This window comes from Aquarana catesbeiana, linkage group LG04, assembly GCF_042186555.1.
Source record: "Aquarana catesbeiana isolate 2022-GZ linkage group LG04, ASM4218655v1, whole genome shotgun sequence".
Classification (NCBI taxonomy): Eukaryota; Metazoa; Chordata; class Amphibia; order Anura; family Ranidae; genus Aquarana; species Aquarana catesbeiana.
The window spans coordinates 245,109,602-245,130,729 of NC_133327.1; the positions used below are offsets into that span (position 1 = coordinate 245,109,602).

Here is a 21,128-nt window from a genome sequence, read left to right on the forward strand (position 1 = left end):
CACAGAGAAGGTAAGTATGACATGTTTTTTTATTAGAAAAAAAAAAGAGAGACTTTACAACCCCTTTTAAAGACAAAATCCGAAGATTATTTACATAAAGATGATCTTTCACAAATGTATCTCTTGAGGGCTCTTTTACACCGCATGTGTTCAAAAATGAATGCACTTTTAAAATGAAATCACTTTTGAATGCAGAGCCCATGTATGCTCAGATTTGCATGCATTTTTTTTTTTTTTATTATTATGCATTTTTGTTTGCTTTTGCACACCTTTTTAAGTTGCTCTCTTGTCACTTCCTTAGTCATAAACTTTTTGAAAATGTATGTACCATACAGAATAATATATACATATAAAAATATATATTTGCATGCTTTAATAGAAAACTTAAAATTGATTTTTTTTTTTTGTTATTCAGGAACATTCCATACACTGTAAAACGGGGGGGCGTGAAGGTGCAGCTAAAATGAGCCCTAAAAAGAAAATATAAAAAAAAAAAAAAAAACCCTAAAAAGAAAATACATTCTCTAAATAAGGCTGCTACCATGCTCTTTTATTCTCGTTTAGGCTCCTTTTTTTTGCTTTTAACGTTCGATTTAGGAATGCGTGGAACTTTCCGAACAAAAACCACATTCTTGTCCATTCGAGAAAAATTTCCATTCTTTGAATTCTCTCATTGCTGCAATCAAAAATTAACATTGATTTTTGACCATGGTAACAATTAGAAAATCAAATGAACATTTGTTCTTAAACTGAAAAACATTCAAGCAAAATTGTACTAGTGCATGACCAGCTTAACTTTGCACTCTGTGTTACAGTAGCAGGAGGTAGAGGTTGCCAGATGGTTTCAAGAACCTTGAAGAACTGATCCTTCATTTGTACCCTTCTCCTGACCATGCATACATGGTGTGCAGCAATGAAATACATGATTTGGCAATGAACTGAAAAAATCCCTAATTTTGCTGAAGTAGTTACTTTATTCATCTCTAACATAACTGTAATTAATGGCCAGGACCGTGACGCAGTCCACTCGCAAGTACTGCAGCATGGGATCCTAGGCCAGAAGTGAAGCTATTTTTGTGTCTGCATTGGCTTTCAATAAAATTATTACCTATGACCATTTTAGTGTTTCTCTTTAGGCTGATAGCCATCTAAAGCTGGCCATACACTGATAGATTTTTTTTTTTTTTTGCATTCAGCCTGTGGGCTAAGCTAAATCTAATACCTCTATTCATGCTATAGAGCACAGATGTACAAATCTCCTGCTGTGGTATTTTGACAGCCACCTCACCAGCTATCAAAATATCCGTACAGCGGCTCCATTGGATTGGAAGCAACTGCTCTTTGGCCGAAAAATTTTCATCCCGGCTCCTTCAGTCAAAGGATGGTAGGGCGAGAGGTGGCCAACAGGGCAACCCACTGAGTGAATTTTGGCCAGTTCATAGGAAACTAGATGAAATTCGATCAGTGTATGGCCAACTTTAGAGGCAGCCAGTGAAGTCAAACTTTTTATGGGACAGTGAAATAATACTTTTTTTTTTCCTGCTAGGTGGGTTATCCCAATGTTGGCAAGAGTTCAACCATTAACACAATCCTGGGGAACAAAAAAGTTTCTGTTTCGGCAACTCCAGGACATACAAAGCACTTTCAGGTATTTGATGTAAATTCCTTTTTAAGTGACAATCCTGTAAAAAACATTCATAAGAAAAACTAAACTTTAAACCTTCAGGAAACACATAAAATGGGGAAATATCTTCTCAAAGTGGGTTATTCTGCCTGAGAGGATATATTGTGTTCACAAGCCCCAGGGATTTAGGAAGGAACCCACTGAAATTGTTTCTATTTGTCAGAGACTACGTTAATTCTGCAGAACCGACTTCTGGATATGTGAAGGGGAGGGGACTGTGAGTCTAGTTATGGGCAGTCTTACTAACTGCTGCACACACAGGTCTAGTGAACCAAATTCAGGCTATTATGTTATGGTGTCTGGACTATAGCCTTTGTAGTCATTGTTTGCTGGAGTAACACTTAGTTATATATTTAAAATGGTACCAGACCCATTTGTTGTCTTGAAGGATATTTGCACCCATCTGTATGGTCCTGAAAGCTATACAGAATTGCTTTGCATGGATACTCTTGTCTTTCTCACCTCTGTCCATAACCTTTCCTAGCATAGCAACTGTAGCAAAAAATACTTTAAAGTGACCCAGTTGCAAACCTGGTCAACTGAAGCTCCATTAATGTGGATGGTAACTAATCAGCTTCTAGCTTTCTTTTTTGAAGCAACCAAACAGGCTGAAGCTGGAACGTGATTGGTTTCTATGCATGGCTACTGCAGATTCTGTCTGCTCCCGTTTTAGTAAAATGATTAGATGATCCACAGATGGAAGCTGTTGAAGTATTGGCCAATATTTCCTTTTCTAGCAAAATTGCATTTAATTCAAACCCCTTTTTGTTCCTGACCTTCAGTACTGGTTAATGAGGGTGCCCTGTTCAACTCGCTTTATCTCTAGATCTACTGATATTTTTGTATGTATGTAACCTCTGCTTAGGTTTTTTTTTTTTTTTTTCCTTTTTCTTGATATGGTCAGTTTTCATTAGCTTTAACCCTCCCTTCCCCTTCAACTAATCACTTGCTTTGTAGGACATGCTTAGTCTATATTTGTCTTATTTCTGTTACTTTATATAATGTTTTGGTGCAGATATTTAGGAGAACGTAAGGCCCTGTTCACACCTGAGAAATTTTCTGCTTGAAGCTTGTAGCTCTAAAACGCTCAACAAGCCAAATCCCATTTATTTAAATGGCCTCTATTCACATCTGAGCATTCTGTTGCTTGAAGCAAAACGCCTGTTGCTTAAAAAGTACATGAGCTTCTTTTTGGCAGATTACAAGTGTTTTTGGCCTCATAGACTTCAAGAGAAACACCTGATTTGAGCATAAAAACGCTCAAATAGCATCTCACCTACCCTAATTTCCTCTCCCTCTCCTAGTGCTTTCTATTGGTTAAACAAAAACGTCTGAAGCTGCAAAATGTTTGTAAAACGTTTTTTAAAAAATGGCCGAAAAACGCCAGTAAATCGCTGCGCACAGGTGTCAATGGAGCCTTAGATAGACATTAATCATATACAGTAGAAGTAGGCAAACTTCAGTCTTCCATCATGCCTCTGGGAGCCATGCTTTTGGCTGTCAGTCTTGCAATGCATCATGGTTCTTGTAGTTCCACAACAGCTGGAGGGTCAAAGTTTGCCTACCCCTGAAATGCAGTATTGCTTGCAAGGATGTGTGTGTAAATGAATGTCACTTTCTTCTGTTGTAGACACTTTATGTGGAGCCTGGCCTCTGCCTTTGTGATTGCCCAGGTCTTGTAATGCCATCCTTTGTCTCCACCAAAGCAGAGATGATATGTAGTGGCATTCTGCCAATTGACCAAATGCGAGATCACGTCCCACCAATCTCTCTCATATCCTTTAACGTACAATTCATAGCAATACTAAACTGTGACGTTTTATTTCGATTTACTTTTTTTGAAAATTAAAAATAAATATCTATCTATAATATATATCCACCTTGCCACTTAAGGAGTTTATAATTGCTTTTGCTTTTATCCCTGTTCTATTTATTTAAGCAATCTGTAGTTCCACCATGTTACTAAGTTTGTTACAGCAGTCATCAGTCACTGTGTATGTGGATATGGCTGTCCAGTGCCTCACGCTTGTTCATTAATCGTGACCTACATCAGACCTCTTAAGAACAGGCACAGCTGTCTATTGCATTCACTCTTGAGATGTGGGTGGGCTAAAGTGCTGATGACATAAGCTTGTTCATCCTGCAGCATTACCATAGTAAAGTTTATTTCCCTCAGATGCATAGCCATGATTATTGGGGTCCACTCAAAGCTAGATGGATCGGTGTGTTACAGAAACATGTTAATTCAGTTTCTTCAAATAAATGGGCTAGCAATAGACCCAAACTCAGGAATACACTGACGTGCACCATTTTTTTTGTAATACAACACATGGTGGTGTTTTAACAGTGTGCCGTAATGTATGTACATTCCCTTGCTCTATTATGGGCGATTATAAACCAATGGCACTGACTGGATTTGTATTGGTAAATCCTCTTTATCTCAATAAAAAAAAAAAAAATACAACCATGTAAATGTCACTTAATAATTGTGTGCAGAAGCGTGTACATTTGTTCCCTCTAGCCACCTGGGACAATCCCCCAAGTTTGTGTCTCTGGCTCGTGACAGGTGGAAAAGCAAGAGCCTCTCAGCTTAAATGTGCTTAGAGCCATATCTGTCATAGTGGTGTTCCAATCTGTGCTTCATATTTCCTCTTTATATAGACCAGCAGTCTTAATTCAAAGTGATATGATGCATGTGCAAATACTGGACATATTGTAGACTGTTTCTTTCTCTAGAGTAGTGCTATTTTTTTTTAGGTAGTCTGGTAAACGTTTACCAATACAAAGGGTACACCCACATGGTGCCTTGTTGTAGAGAAATCTCTACTTTACTTTAGGGTCCCTTTCACACGGTGTGGATCCATTTGATGGACTCTGCTTGCTCGGCGGGGATCGATCCACTGATCCCTGCTGAGCAGGCAGATGACAGGTTTGTCTCCACTTAGATGGACCTGTCAGAGTCCTGCTCTCCTCTATGGGTAGATCAAATGAAAATGGACCGCCTGTCCGTTTTTCAACCGATCCTCCAGACGGTTGGGACAAATAGGACCAACATCTGTCTGGATTTGGCGAACAGGATTGGATAGCAGTGGGTGTCGGTGGACACGTCACCTCTGACATCCACTGCCCCATAGTGGTGAATGGAGCTTCCGATCAGGTCCGCCTGAAAAGCTTACAGGCAGACCTGATTAGACAGACCATGTGAAAGGGCCCCTACACCAAACTAAAAAAAATACACATTACACAGGATATGACTGTGGTATGGGGGGGGGGGGGTTTAGTTAGAAGTTGGGGTGTGTAGTATAGTTTTAGTTTAGGAAAGATATATGAATTAATGAATTAAATAGCATTTTTGGTTTGTGCTGCTCAGATGAAGTGTAGTTCCACCTTTAGGAGTTGATCAGAGAAAAAGAGAAAATTCCTAGAAAGTTTTTTTGTTCTTTATTACTTCAATAGAAAGTCTTCTGGCTCATGCAAAAATATTTAGTCTACCATTGCTTACCTTTCCCTGAAAATGCTAGTCTCCTCTGCTGGGTTCAGCAATTTCTGTTTCACTTACCGGCAGCAACACATGTACTGCAAGTCAAAACTCATGGTCTGCATACTTGCTACAGTTTACTGATTTTACAGAATTGAAGACCCAGTTGAAGAGCTGCACAATAAATAACCAGACATCTACCATATTTTAGTGAAGCTAAGCAATAGTGTTCTATATATTTATGTCAAGACGAGGTTGCTTTAAAGTGAATCTGTACCTACAGTATTCACACTAAGGTACGTTTACATATCCTAAACCAGCATTAAAATAAAAACAAAAACATTAACCTCTTTAGTTATAGGCATTGTATAGAAATTAATTTTCAAAGCTCACAGCAAATGCTCTGAAATTGCAGCTTTTTTCCATTTATCTGTTTCAAGCAGAATCTTGACAGGCTGCCAGCCTTCTAATGTAAACACAGCAGGTTTATCTAGCCATGGGTGCTCCACCTATGGCACTCCAGCTGTTTGTGGAACTACGAGTCCCATGAAGCATTGCAAGGCTGAACTGTTACAACCATGACTCGCAAAGGCATGATGGGATTTGTAGTTCCGCAACAGCTGGTGGACCACAGGCTGAGCACCCATGATCTAAGCTGTTACAAACTGAACAAACTTAAAACCCTGATTGTGGATTGAGGCTTAGTCTTAATGTACACTAGCACACAGACCTACATTTACTGTGGCCGTGAGAAAATGCAAATTCGCAGCGCCATTTTGCCGCAGCTGGCGGTCAAAACATTCCTATCCTGAATGCGAAATTTCCACGTTCAGGAGAGGGAGGTTGAAGCGCACCTAAACGTGGTAGCTCCTAAACTTTGCTAAAAGACTGTGTACATTGACACACAGGCTTCTATGGAGTTGAGTTTAGGAGCTTTGGCAAAAAAACGCCAAAAGCTCCTAAAATCAAGTTTAGGAGCTGCCAGTGTTCATGAAGCCTTAAAGATCCAAAATGCTCAACAAACAAAATCCCATGCTTTTAAATTGTGCCTTTTGTTGTTTAGGAATGAGAAATAAGGTGCCTGTAGCTCTGACGTCCTGAAGCTCAAAAAGGTAAAAAAGGTACCTTTGAAGCAGAATCGAGCATTTTTGGCCCCCTAAACTTCACTGGAAGTGCCTGAAAAACATCTGGAAAATTATGTTTTTCAAGCCTGTATAACAATTTCCGCCTCTTCCTAGTAACTAGTTTTCCATTGGCTAAAACAAAAATGCTCCACCTGAATATGTCTGAAAAAACTGTTCCAAATTTGCCTGTAAATGCTTGTGCGTGAATATAGAGTTTTGTTGTGATCCTTGAGAATGAATTGCTTCACATTTATGCAGCTAGAGAAGTCAGGGATGGTTTGTTTTAAATCTCTTTGCTACTTAAGAAATCTGTAAATACTTTACAGTCCATAGTCTGATCACAGGTGCACTTTATTTTGGCAGCCTTGGCCCATCTCCTGTAAGAGAGACTGTTTGTTTTTAATATGGCTTTTTTAGGCAAACTCATTATTGTAGATTTCAATTTATGGCCGTCATTGAAGACAATTATATTTTTCATTGCATTTTCGAACGTGCTCACTCAATTTTTAGTACTAATAAAAATGTGGTAATTATTATATAACATTATACAGTGGATATAAAGTTTACACACCCCTGTTAAAATGTCAGGTTTCTGTGATGTAATAAAAATGAGACAAAGATAAATAATTTCAGAACTTTTTCTACCTTTTAATGTGACCTTTTTAAACTGTACAACTCAATTGAAAAACAAACTGAAATCTTTTAGGGGGGGGGGATAAAAATAAAAAAACTAAAATAATGTGGTTGCAGAAGTCCCGCCGAGCTCGCGTGCAGAAGCGAACGCATACGTGAGTAGCACCCATATGAAAACGGTGTTCAAACACACATTAGTGATATTGCTGCGATCCTTAGAGCGAGAGCAATAATTCTAGCCCTAGACCTCCTCTGTAACTCAAAACATGCAACCTGTAGAATTTTTTAAACGTCACCTATGGAGATTTTTAAGGGTAAAAGTTTGTCGCTATTCCACAAGCGGGCGCAATTTTGAAGCGTGACATGTTGGGTATCAATTTACTTGGCGTAACATTATCTTTCACAATATAAAAAAAAAAAAAGGCTGACTTTACTGTGCACTTGTAAGACTGCTTCGCAAATACGGTGTGACAGAAAGTATTGCAACAACCACAGTTTTATTCTCTAGGGTGTTAGAACCCCCAAACATAATAAAAAAATATATATATATATATATATATATATATATACATTTTTTTCTAGCAAAAAAAAAAAGCTGCTTTTAATTTGTAAACATCAAATCGCAGAAAGCAGCTCGGTCCTTAAGTGGTTAAGGATGTGCACACTTGTGCAACCGTATTATTTTATTTTTACTTCCCTCCACCTAAAAGATTTAGTTTGTTGTTCAACTGAGTTATTATTTTGAACTTTAGGTTTGTTGTATACTTCCTGTTTTATTGCGGTCCAGTATTTCTTAACTAACATACATTGCTCAGCGAATCCCACGAGATGTATTTGAGGCCATTTATGGGATCAATATTATCAGACCTAGGGAAGATGAAGATCAGGACCGTGCTCCAACCTCAGAAGAGCTGCTCTTTGCTTATGGGTGTAAGTTACAACTTTGGTTCAGCAGGCTGAGCTACTGTTTTTATAAAGAGGGGATGTGTGCTGTAAGTAAAGCTCTTGCTTGCAAATGTTTCTTCAAGCTAAAATGTTTTTGGAAGTCTGTCCATAAATGTAGTGTTTTACAGCTGATCATAATTTCCTAAGTGTATTTTCTAGATGTTTCTCAATTCCAGTCCTCAAGGCACCCCAACAGGTCATATTTCAGAATTTCCCTCAGATGAAACGGCTGTGGTAATTACTAAGGCAGTGAAACTGATCAAATTGCCTGTGCAAAATAATGGAAGGTCTGAAAACATGACCTTTTGGGGCGACTTGAGGACTGGAGTTGAGAAACACTGTTCTAGATAATCTCATTCCCTGTAGCATCTCTTTATCCCCTGATGGAAAAATCAAGGGGAGATTTTAGACATGCGCGCACACCCACACACTATATGAATGTAGGTATATAGTGTGGTGTGTAATTATTATTTTTTCCCAAGGCGTCTTTCAGGACAGCACCTGAGAGATAGCGACTCCACCCACCGGAAACAGGAAACGCCTTCTTCCTCCAAACTTTAAAGGGAGGCGCCTCCCTACCATAACTCAGTTTTTGTGTTTCCTCCGGCCCGGAGGGAACATCTTTTGGGAGGGGAGTCAAGGTTTCTCAGGTGCTCCTGGGAGACGGGGCTTCTCTCTTTCCTCCTTCAAGAGACCCGCTGCCCTCCCGGCCTACCCAAGCCTTTGCAGCGGTAGTAATCGGGCTCCTCTTTCCCCCTGGTGCTCGGTGAGAGCCGTAGACCCGGTGGCCCGCGCGGTCGTAGGAGCGGTGGTGCGCGCGTACCGCAGCCATGTTTTTGGCCGGCAGTCGTGCCGGAAGTGACAAGGCGGGTCACTGGGTCAGCAAATACGTAATTTCCGGCGTGGATGCAAGGGGGGAGGAGGGAGGGCAGGAACTAGCGCCTACTTCCGGTCCGGTGCAGATGCACTATGGGAGTCCGGAAGCGGCATATGAAGCCACATGTGGAAAGCTGCACACCAGAGATGGAGGACTCAGCGTCTGCAGCGGTTGGGACAGGCACAGGTGCCAGTAAAGCTCAGGTAGGAGCAGCAGTTTAAGTCTGCCTTTCTTCCTTTTCCTGGGTTTGGTCTATTTCTTTTTTTCTCTACCCCCTAGTGGCAAGGGGCCTGTCTGGGCACTAGAGGCTGACTGGTTTCTTCTTAGTGCACCTGTGGGTGATTCTTGTGTAGCTGAGACTGGGTCTCACTAAAAGGTCCCCTGGTTTTTTTCCCTTTTTTTGTTTTTTTTTTCTCTCACAGGCCAAAAGCTCTGACCCAAAAAAGAGATGTCCTTCTTGCAGGGCCAAAATGGGAGAAAATTGGAAAAAAGTCTTATGCAGTACATGCATCACTTCTTTAATTAAGGAGGAATCAGCTTCGGTTTGTGATGACCTGGTTGCCTCTATAAAGGAGGAACTATATGCCACGATTCAGACTTTTCGTGACTGTTTAGTCAATCCAGCTGCTAGTCAGCCATCCACTTCTGAGGCTTCCCAGGGTTCTATTTCTATCCCCATGGTAGAAGCTTTACCTGAAGGTCCCTCAATCAGGGAAGAGCAGTCCCCTGCTCCTTCTGTTAAAGATTCGGAGGAGGAGGGTGAGGAGGCGGAGGTGGCTCCTTCCAAATTTAAGCTTTCCCTAGAGGAGGTGGACGGACTCCTTAAGGCTATCCATGTTACACTTGGCTTAAGTGAGGAAAAGAAGGAGTTATCTCTTCATGACCGCATGTATGCAGGGTTAAATGAGCCTAAGGGGTGAACATTTCCAGTCCATTCGGTCATTTCTGACGCCATTACTAAAGAATGGCAAGATCCAGAGAAAAAGCCCTTTTAAATGTCAGCTAGGTCTGCAGCTTTAGCAAATGCTGCGAGAAGAGCTTTATGGCTAAAGACCTGGCCAGGTGATACAGCTTCAAAGAGTAAACTTTGTGGTATTCCTTTTTCAGGTGACCTTCTCTTTGGCCCTGATCTAGATAATATCCTAGACAGAACTGCCAATAAGAAGAAGTCCTTCCCGGTCAAAAAGAAAAAGCAGACCCCAAAATGTCTTTTTCGACCTCAAAAAACTCAACAGCAACAGCAGGAAAATAAGTTTCAGGGCAGGAGGAAAAATTGGTCTGCGCAAAAGGCGAAGGGCAAAGGCGGAATTCTCTTCCGTCCTCCTTCACAGGCCGAAGACTCACAATGACTCATCCCTGCGGGTCGGCGGAAGATTACGAGAGTTTCTTCCGCAGTGGTCAGGGATAACTTCAAATCAGTTTATTCTGACCACTCTCTCGCAGGGTTATACTCTCGAGTTTTCCATAAGCCCCCCAAGAAAGTTTCTGATAACAAATGCTCCTCAAGATCCAATGAGGGCCCTGGCCATGAAGTCCTTTCTGGAGGAACTGATGCAACAGGGTGTAGTAATCCCAGTGCCACCAGAAGAATGGCACGAGGGCTTCTATTCGCATGTCTTCCTGGTAAAAAAAACAACAGGAAGATTTCGATTAATTCTCAATTTAAAACCACTAAACAAAGCCATCAAATACAGAAGGTTCAAGATGGACTCAATTTTCACCGCCAGAAATCTTCTGACTCCAGGTTGTTTCATGGCGTCAGCGGATCTAAAAGATGCATACCTGCATATTCCAATCTCATCCCAGTCCCAGAGGTTTCTCAGGTTGGCGGTAAGGATGGAAGGCAGAATTCAGCATCTGCAATTCAGAGCCCTACCCTTCGGGCTATCATCCGCACCCAGAATTTTCACCAAGGTAATGGCAGAGGCCCTAGCTCCTCTGCGTCTTCAAGGAATCGCAGTAATTCCTTACTTAGACGATCTGCTATTTTTCGCCCCCTCAAGAGAAGAATTGAGGAGCAATTTAAAGCAGAGCATGCAGCCATCTGGAGTCTCTAGGTTGGATCCTAAATCTCCAAAAATCTTTCCTGGAACCATCCCAGGAGATTCGGTTTCTAGGGTATATAATAAATTCGGTAAGCCAAAAAATTTTTCTTCCTTCAGAGAAGAAAGAAAAAATCCAGGATACAGGGTCTTTCTTGCAGACCAACCAGCAGCTGACTGTAAGATTGGTCATGTCAGCTCTGGGTGTTCTGACTTCGTCAATGCCAGCTGTTCAGTGGGCAAGACTACACGTCAGACATCTGCAGGCCTTTCTTCTGAGATCTTGGGATCACAATTTGGAATCCCTGGAATAAGAAGTAAAAATTCCAACCCAAGTGAAGAGGTCACTATGGTAGTGGAAAAGGCAGGATATCCTATCGGAGGGGTTAGTCTGGGCCTTTCCAATCGAAAAAAAGGCTGACAACCGATGCCAGTTCCTGGGGTTGGGGAGCCCACCTAGGAAAGAGTTTCACTCAGGGAAACTGGTCCAGGAAAGAGGCGTCAAAGTCCTCCAACTGGAGAGAGCTCAGGGGCTTCAGGCACAGCATGTTCAAATTCTAACAGACAATGCCATGGCCGTGGCTTATATAAACAGGCAGGGAGGTACAAGGAGCAAATCGCTGCAAGTACTAGCCATGAGCATTCTCCGATGGGCAGAAGGACATTTGCTGTCTCTATCAGCAGTCCATCTAAGGGGATCCCTGAACAGGGTGGCGGATTTCCTGAGCAGAAACCCAATTCAGGAAGCAGAATGGTCACTGAAACCAGAGGTTTTCACCATGATTGCCAAAAAGTGGGGGCTGCCAGAGGTGGACCTGTTCGCCTCAAAAGAGAATGCCTTGGTTCCGCAATTTTTTTCCCTAAACAATCACGACGGGTCACTAGGAACAGATGCCTTGGCGTATCCATGGAGATTCCATCTTTGCTACGCTTTCCCCCCATTTCAGTTAATTCCCTTAGTATTAAGGAAAATTCAAAAGGAAATGGTACCAGTTATCCTAATCACGCCCTTTTGGCCAAGAAGGGCCTGGTTTTCAACTGTTACGAGAATGGCGGTCAGGCCTTATTGGCATCTGCCCCTCAGGCACGATTTACTATTTCAGGGTCCGGTAAATCACCCAGAGGTAGCCACTTTGGCGTTCACAGCCTGGTATCTGAAGAGCAGCTCTTAAAGAGCAAAGGTTTTTCCAACCGGTTAATCTCAACACTATTATCAAGTAGGAAAAGGGTGACTAGGAATATCTATTCCAAGGTCTGGAAGGTTTATAATACATGGTGTAATTCATCTGCCCAAGACCCAGGGAGTCTTGTTACCATTCTGGAATTTTTACAAGTTGGTGCTGACAAGGGACTAGCAGTTGGTACCTTGAAGGTGCAGGTTGCTGCGCTAGCAGTGTTCCTAGAAAGATCTGTGGCCTCAGATCCGTTGGTAACCAGATTTTTCAGATCCCTTACGAGATCCAGACCAGCACCACTTAAGTTGTTTCCCAAATGGGATCTGTCGATAGTCCTTCAGTCTCTAACAAAGAGTCCCTTTGAACCCTTGGAAGAAGCGCCACTCAGATATCTCACTTGGAAGTCTGTGTTTCTGATTGCCATGGTCTCTGCACGCAGGATCAGTGAGCTTAATGCTTTATCAATTAAGGAACCCTATTTGTCTATCTTCCCAGACAGGGTTATACTTAGAACAGATCAGAAATTCTTACCAAAGGTAGCTTCAGTACAGAATCGTGTTCAGGACATTGTACTTCCGACCTTCTGCCCCAACCCAGCAGGGGAGAAGAAGACTCGTTTCCACATATTGGATGTTAGAAGAGTTTTGTTATGTTACTTGGAAAAAACAAAGCTCTTTAGACGGTCAGACTCGCTGTTTTTGCTATTTTCGGGCAACAGGAAAGGTTGCCAGGCTTCTAAGACTGTAGCGAGATGGCTGAAACTAGCCATTTCTGAGGCTTATTCGCATGCAGGTGTGTCTCCTCCAGCAGGAATTTCTGCACACTCAACAAGAGCACTAGCGGCCACTTGGGCAGAGAGAGCTGGTGCCACCCCTGAACAAATTTGCAAGGCGGCAACATGGTCGAGTTTTCACACATTCGTGAAACATTACAGGCTGAACCTCGCATCTGCTAATGATCAGGCCTTTGGCAGAAAGGTCCTGCAAGCTGTTGTCCCGCCCTAAGGGGGTAAGTCTCTGTTATCCTCTCAGGTGCTGTCCTGAAAGACGCCTTGGGAAAAACCAAGTTAGACTTACCGGTAACCTGTTTTCCAGAAGTCTTTCAGGACAGCAACTTCCCGCCCTATTGTATTGTATATACTATGCTGTGACTAACGTATGTGTTTATGTGTTCCAGCCGGGGCCGGAGGTCTTCTCTATTACAACTGAGGTATGGTAGGGAGGCGCCTCCCTTTACAGTTTGGAGGAAGAAGGTGTTTCCTGTTTCCGGTGGGTGGAGTCGCTATCTCTCAGGTGCTGTCCTGAAAGACTTCTGGAAAACAAGTTACCGGTAAGTCTAACTTGGTTTTTTGGTGGCCTTGAAATGTGCGGTTCCCCTGGTTGTTCATTAAGAAAGCTTATTTAAAGGATAAGTGCACTTATCCTGTTTGCCCCTTTTAAGCTAACTGAACTGATCCCACCTCCCCTCCAAGAATGCATACTTGCATTGATTCAACGGGTGTGGCCGCCCAGGAATTGTTTACGTCCAGTGCTGCAAGTCCTCTGTCGTCTGGCTACACCTTCACCTGTCTCTTGCCTACACTTTTGCAGTAGAGCCCGATAGAAGTCTTTGGGGCCTGTGCACCTCTGTGACTGGGGGCGGGCCCCGTATACTTCTATGGGGCTATACTCTTCTAGCAGATAAAGTGTTTAGAATTAATAGAAGAATCTTTTGTACGTGAGATAAAGGTTAAGGAACCTTTCAAAAGTCTGGCAAGCACTGGCTTTAAATACACATGGTCATCAGAAGACATGCTGTTTCCTTAGGCAGGCCATACTTGATTCATGGTCTTGCTCAACCAGTGAATTGAACGAAAGAAAATGAATTGATTCCCCCAACCACACATTCAAGTAGATGGGGGAATCCCTCCTGCAGAGCTATTATATTTTAACAGTGGGGAGGCTTCCTCGCTGTCAGAATACACTCTTCAACACTGCTGGCTATAGCTGGTGGCACTGATCAAGCAAAGCTTTTCCAACAGGCTGGTTATACAGAAGTCGATCAAGAGATCTGTGCAACCAGCCTGCCCATAGATGGGTCAAAATTCGACAATCCATACTGAACTGGCCAAGTTTTGATTCATCTATGGCCGGCTTTACTTTCAATCCTATCTCTTTTGTTTTAACAGGCACATTCCTCTTATTTGAGCATGTCTGCTTATGTAGCTACTGGATGATGGGGAAGCCTGAAGGATGGCTATTTTAATGGCCTTTCAAAAGATCCCACTCCTCTTTAGACATTCTCCTAGTGCACATTTACTTCATGTAGATGGGCAGAACTGATAAATCTGTTGATATACACTAGTAATGGAAATGTATTCTTGCAGATATGAGGGGATTCATGACCGCACACGGACAGCCGGATCAGCCAAGGTCAGCGCGATACATATTGAAGGACTATGTCAGTGTACGTTTCTCACATTTTTATTGGAAGCCTTAAAATAAAATGAGACATTCAGGAAAATATTATTTCTCTGGACCATTTTTAAAAAATGTATTTCTATGTTAGGGCAAGCTTCTGTATTGTCACTCTCCTCCTGGGATAAATGCATCAGATTTCCAGCCTCGGCACACTGCGTATCAGGAAAGAAAAGTGGCATGTGATGGAGCCGAGACAGGCACTCAGAACAGCAAGAAAGTCAAACACATTGAAAACGTAGTAGACAAAAACTTTTTCCATCAGGTATGGTTCATGAATCTCTATATTCGCTTCACTTTTACAGAAATGTTTGTTTAGCACTTTAGATAGGGGATCGGAGCAGTTACAATAAAAATAGTTCAATTGCCTCACAGTGATAAACAAAATAAACAGTTTTTAGTTATGTCATAAAATCAGTGGTATTACCTGGCTTCTTACAACCTGCATGCTTTTAGCATGAACTCTGGCTTGTATAACCCTGCATATAATGGTTGTAATTACACTTCCTACCTCCCTTCTTTGAATTTTAGGATAGTGCGGACCTTCTCTCGTCTATCACTGCAAAGAATTAAGTTGGCCAGAAAATTAAGATATTTTATCTTAAAATATTTTTTGTAGCACAGCTGGAGTCCTGCACCAATTGCCTTTACTATGGACCAATTGCAGATCAACATAAATAAAGCTGGACACTTAAAGTCACATAGTTGCATAGTAGGTGAGGTCGAAAAAAGACACAAGTCCATCAAGTCTATCCTATGTGTGTGATTATATGTCAGTATTACATTGTATATCCCTGTATGTTGCGGTCGTTCAGGTGCTTATCTAATAGTTTCTTAAAACTATCCCCGCTGATACCACCGCCTGTGGAAGGGAATTCCACACCCTTGCTACTCTTACAGTACAGAACCCTCTATATAGTTTAAGGTTAAACCTCTTTTCTTCTAATTTTAATGAGTGGCCACGAGTCTTGTTAAACTCCCTTTTGCGAAAAAGTTTTATCCCTATTGTGGGGTCATCAGTACGGTATTTGTAAATTGAAATCATATCTCCTCTCAAGGTCTCTTCTCCAGAGAGAATAGGTTCAGTGCTCGCAACCTTTCCTCATAACTAATATCCTCCAGACCCTTTTACTAGCTTTGTTGCCCTTCTTTGTACTCGCTCCATTTCCAGTACATCCTTCCTGAGGACTGGTGCCCAGAACTGGACGGCATACTCTAGGTGCAGCCAGATCAGAGTCTTGTAGAGCGGGAGAATTATCGTTTTATCTCAGGAATTAATCCCCCTTTTAATGCATGCCAATATTCTGTTTGCTTTGTTAGCAGCAGCTTGGCATTGCATGCCATTGCCGAGTCTATCATCCACTAGGACCCCCAGATCCTTCTCCATCCTAGATTCCCCCAGAGGGCCCCCCCACCCCACCCCCAGTGTATAGGATGCATTCATATTTTTGCCACTCAAATGCATTATTTTACATTTTTCTACATTGAACCTCATTTGCCATGTAGTTGCGCACCCCATTAATTTGTTCGGATCTTTTTGCAAGGTTTCCACGTCCTGCGGAGAAGTTTTTGCTGAAGTATCACATCAACACAACCTACCAAGACCTGTGTAGGGGGAAGGGTGCCTGTTTGGATATATTTCAGATGGATTATTTAAGCAAGCCATACATTATACAATTTTTTTTTTTTTCATTCAACCACAGATTGAAGGAGAGAATTACTTGATTCCCCCATCAACACAGTCAGTATGCTATTGTATTCTGACAGAGGGAGTCTGTAGCCGTCGGCAGTGATCGCACAAGAAAAACGCAACGGCTGGTTGTACTGAAGATGATTGATGGATTGACTTCAGTACAACTGTCCTAAGACAGATGGATAGTGTCAGGCGGGGTAGGGGAAACAAAAAAGCATAAAAGTAGCAGCATGCAGCTGGAGTTTATCAGTGCTGACAGTAAAGTAGTTTGATCAGTCCAGCAGGTCAATAGCGCTATAAGCTTAAGCAGCAAAGCAGGCTTGACTCAATCACTGATATCTGTGTGCATAGTCAGTCTTTATCTGACTATGCTTTTGATCCATACCCGGACCTCCTCACTGCAACAGCTCGCATGCACTGGTTTCACCAAAATTCCTAATTTAAAGTATGTGAGTCCTTGCTTCCAATAGTAGTACTAAGGTATACTTTACTGTAATGGTTAAGAACTTCAGTCGAGTTCAAGGTTAGATTTCTGTTGCTGTTTCTAATTATAAGGTGGAGGTATGCGTGCATGCTGGAAGAAGTCACTCTGACACGTCTGTTCAGTACGATCACTTCCTTATCTCTGTTTATTGCAGGGCTGTGATCAAGGTTTTATACACAAAGTACAATAGATTATATGTCACTATTATGTAAATATGGTCAGCAGTCTAAAAGGAGCATCTTATTGGCTGAAATGCAGGAAGAATGCAGAAAGTTGATGCTGAGGCTTGGTTGTTGCTGGCTCCCTCTTCACTTCCTCATTCTTCCAATGAGGGGGAGTGGGAGGTAGTCGCCATCTTCAGTTCCAAAGCAGAGCTAAGCTGTATATTATATAATAAGTAAGGAGTTGCATAGAAACATGTATACACATAAGAAAATAGGCATTTTCTGATTATCATAATCTACATTACATTCCTTCACATTACCACTCTTTTAAGCAATCCCCATACCACCTCTGTCCAGGTAGCTGCCTGATAGCCAGTCTTCTCCTAGTATAGTTCCAGTCTCCTTCAGGGTGTACAAAGGCACCTCTATCTTGCAGGCTCCCATCACCAGGCCATGTTATAGATGGCATCACTTGATGTTGTTGATGTGAATGCGTGTCACTGGAGGGAGGGTAGCCTCCCAACTGTTCCCCTTTTTTTTTTTTTTTTTTTTTTTTTTTTTTTTTTTTAGAAGGGTGCTCACACCTTGGCTATACTTCCCATTATGAAATCTGGCCTTACTGCAACATCCACATTTCAGTCAAGGTGGTACAATACAACAACCTCCAAGGAAAGCTATAGTGGCAAAAAAAATAAAAAAGTTAGCCTAAGTAATTTAAAGGTAAGCCTCAAAGGTGCTTTAAACCTAACTTCGTTGCTCTTCTTGGGAGCCCCTGAACTCGACCATCTCATGTTATAGCTTTGACATCCTGCATTCCTTCCTGCAATTTGCTGTGCTTCTATGACTAGGACAGGGGTGATCACAGAAGGTTCCCAGCAAACATGTACTGATAGTTATGAAGGATTTTAATGCTAATCTTTTTGGCCAGCACTGGATTCTGTACTTTGAGTCAGTGACTGGTAGCAACCATTGCAGCACACTGCAGTAAAATGTGAACACCGAAGCTGCTTGATTGTTCTGGGTCAGCGACCCAAAGTAGTGAATATATTGGGTAAGCATGATGAGCAATAAGAATTATTACAAGGAGTGCTTAGCAATGGCATGCTGCTTATATCATTAAAGTAAAAGGTCATGAAATGGTCAGCTATACATAAACTGTAATTTAGGAAAAGTGAATGAAGAATGATCAGTTATCTTTTTAGGTCTAGAAGTCAGTTGGTTTGGATAATATGAAAATGTTGGAAATCAGCCTGCTAGTTAGTTCATATTATAGCATTTTATCCTGTAGTGACTTCCTTTTTTTTTTTTTTTTTTTTTGTTTGTTTTTTTTTTTTTTTCTATTTGCAGGCAAATGTCCGTGCTCTGACCAAAGGTGTGCAGTGTGTGATGGGGTACAAGCCAGGCAGTGGCCCTATGCCATTAACTACAACCAGCACAGAATGTATATCAGGAAAGCCTTGGAAAAAGCATGGAAATAAAAACAAGAAGGAAAAAATACGGAGGCTTAACAAGCACCTGGATGCTTGACAGTGTATAAAGGAACTCTGAATAACTCTGAACTCTACACTTTTACCAAATTTGACTGATTTTTAATATTTGAAAACCAAATTTCAACTTGTGTGTGTATATATGCTATTCCTCTGTATGACCTATTTCTACAGCAATCATGACCTTGCTACCTTGTGGAAAAATTATTCAACAACAGTTGTTTTGTCAGCAGTGACATAAAACTTCATATTTGCTCCTATTTTCTAGAAGGAACTAGTCTTCATTTTCCTTTTAATTATATTACTGTTCAGAACAATATACAGGTAACACTTGATATATAGAGGGCTGTGGAGAAGGGAGAAGATAGTTAATGCACCTGCTATAATACAACCCCAATTCCACAAAAGTTGGGACGCTGTGTAAAATCTACATAAAAACAGAATGCAATGATTTGCAAATCTCATAAACCCATATTTTATTCACAGTAGAAAACATATCAAATGTTTAAACTGAGAAAACATACCATTTAAAAAAAAAAAAAAAAAACAATTTTAAAATTGGCAGCAACACATCTCAAAAAAGTTGAGACAGGGCCATGTTTACCACGGTGTAGCATCCCCTCTTCTTTTAAACAATACTCTGTAAATGTCTGGGAACTGAGGAGACCAGTTACTGGAGGTTTGGAAGAGGAATTCCATTCCATTCTTGTCTGACATAGGATTCTAACTGCTCAGCATTCCTGGGTGGTCTTTGTTGTATTTTTTGTTTCAAGATGTAAACCAAATAAATCAGTTGGTGAAAGACTGGACTGCAGGCAGGCCAGTTAAGCACCTGGATCCTTCTACCATTCTGTTGTCATAGATGCAGTATATAGTTTAGCATTGTCCTGCTGAAATATGTAAGTCCTTCCCTGAAAAAAACATTGTCTGGATGGGAGCACATGCTGCTCTAAAACCTGGATATATCTTTTCAGCATTGATGGCGCCTTTCCAGATGTGCAAGCTGCCTGTTCCATACAAACTAGTGCATCCCTAAACCACCAGAGATGCAGGCTTTTGAACTGAGCGCTGCTAACAATCCACAAGGTTCCTCTCTTTAGTCCAGAGGACACAGAGTCCATGGTTTCCAAAAAGCATGTCAAATTTTGATTTGTCTGCCATATAACCGTTTTCCTCTTTGCAACAGACCATTTTAAATGAGCTTTGGCCCATAGAAAGCAGCAGTGTTTTAAGATCATGTTCAGATATGACTTCTTTGCATGACAGAGCTTTATTTTGCATTTTTTGAAGGCTTGGCGAAATGTGTTCACATGCAGTGATTTTTTTTATTTTTTTTTTTTGGAAGTATTTCTGAACCCATGCAGTGATGTCCATCACAGAGTCATGCCTGTTTTTAATCTAGTGATCTTAGGCATTCAATATTGCATTTTGGTCTTCTCCCTTGCGCACAGAAATTTTTCGAATTTCATCTTTTGATGATATGTACTGTAGATCAGCCTTTTTCAACCAGGGTGCTCAGGGGTTCCTTGGCAAAATGCTTAAAAATTGGCAACAAGCCAACAGCTGGATCAAGCCTGCCTTTTAGTTACACAAAGCCACGGGTTTTCATTGTGCACCATTACAACCTTCAAGCTGCCAATGTCCTAACAACCAAATGACATAATCTGTTCATAAGAAAGATGTTGGGTCCCTGCACATCTCCTTATTTACCCCTCTCTGTCAGCAGTGGGGTCACGTTAGCTGACTCAGGAAAAAGAAACACTGGAATACTAGTCAGTACCAGCATGCAAAGGTGTGTTTGCATCACCCCTAACGTTGGGTGTCCTACGCTTGTGGATGTTGCTGTATTATGTAAAAATATTAGTTTACATTATAGAATGGGGTACCTCAAGGTTGTGCAGAATTTTAAAGGGTGCCTTGACCGAAAAAAGGTTGAGAAATACTGCTGTGGATGATGGTGATATATTTAATGTACTTTGTGGAGTGAATGAGCCCCATGAAGCTGGAAATCTGGTCATCACTGCATCAACCATAGAGCAGAAAGGCACATTTCACTGCTGCCTCCCATAGTCATGTGCAGCCATTCATCTGTATGATCAGTACATTATCATTAAGTAGATGGCTGTACACGAGGGAAGTGTGAGGTGTGTGATGCTTGTCACATATATGATGGGAAGGTGAGGGCTGCTATCGGGGAATGTTATATATGTATACACCGTAATACAGGCCGAGTTCTGTGCATGTGACAACTGGAGAAGTCACATGCTTCCTCTCCTCCAATCACTGTCCGATATCCCTATACTACTCTCCTCCCCATACTTTTTCTACCCACCCAGCAAATCAAAGTGGCAAGGCAGAATCCCCACCCATATTCTGTCCTGTGGCGTCCTATTAGCACCTTATTTGGGCTCCACCAGTGCCTGTCCTGTGCCCCTTTAGTGCCTAAGTTGTTTCTTTGCTCTTCACTGGGACTGACAAGTCATCTCTAGTAGCCGAGTCCTGAATAGAACATGTGTGGGAATTATGCCTTTGCCACTTCCTGATTGGCTATCTCTGGCCAGCAAAGCAGAAGACTCTGGACCGGAGAGTCTGACTTCTCCCTCTCACCCACCAGCACCTAATTTCTAGCCGCCCAGTGAATCAGAAAGCGGCAAGGTAGACTCCCCGCTAATATTCTGTGCTGGGGGCAGAGGTGTGGGGTGGGGTTTGTCAGCTACTGTGGAACTGGGAGAGGTAGGACGGGGAGCAAGAGGCGAAAGTAAGACTGGACTGAGCTCCATTACCACCCATGCTGTGCCCACCCAGCACCTTAACACCTAACTTGGGCTCTACTAGCGCCCGCCCTGCGCCCCTTTAGTGCCTAACTTGAGGTCCACTTGCACCCGC

The 21,128-nt window shown here is 41.9% G+C and overlaps 1 protein-coding gene across 1 annotated transcript in view; it reads left to right on the plus strand.

Moving 5' to 3' along the window:
* The window catches only part of LSG1 (large 60S subunit nuclear export GTPase 1), a 43,481-nt gene extending 24,977 nt beyond the window's left edge, over nucleotides 1–18,504 (plus strand). Inside the window, exons 9-14 of the mRNA XM_073626347.1 lie at nucleotides 1,547–1,648; nucleotides 3,315–3,458; nucleotides 7,726–7,849; nucleotides 14,324–14,403; nucleotides 14,506–14,679; nucleotides 18,103–18,504. Of these exons, the coding sequence (XP_073482448.1) occupies nucleotides 1,547–1,648; nucleotides 3,315–3,458; nucleotides 7,726–7,849; nucleotides 14,324–14,403; nucleotides 14,506–14,679; nucleotides 18,103–18,282 (804 nt within the window). The 3' untranslated portion in view covers nucleotides 18,283–18,504. The remainder of the gene's footprint in view (nucleotides 1–1,546; nucleotides 1,649–3,314; nucleotides 3,459–7,725; nucleotides 7,850–14,323; nucleotides 14,404–14,505; nucleotides 14,680–18,102) is intronic.
* The last annotated feature ends 2,624 nt before the right edge of the window (nucleotides 18,505–21,128 follow it).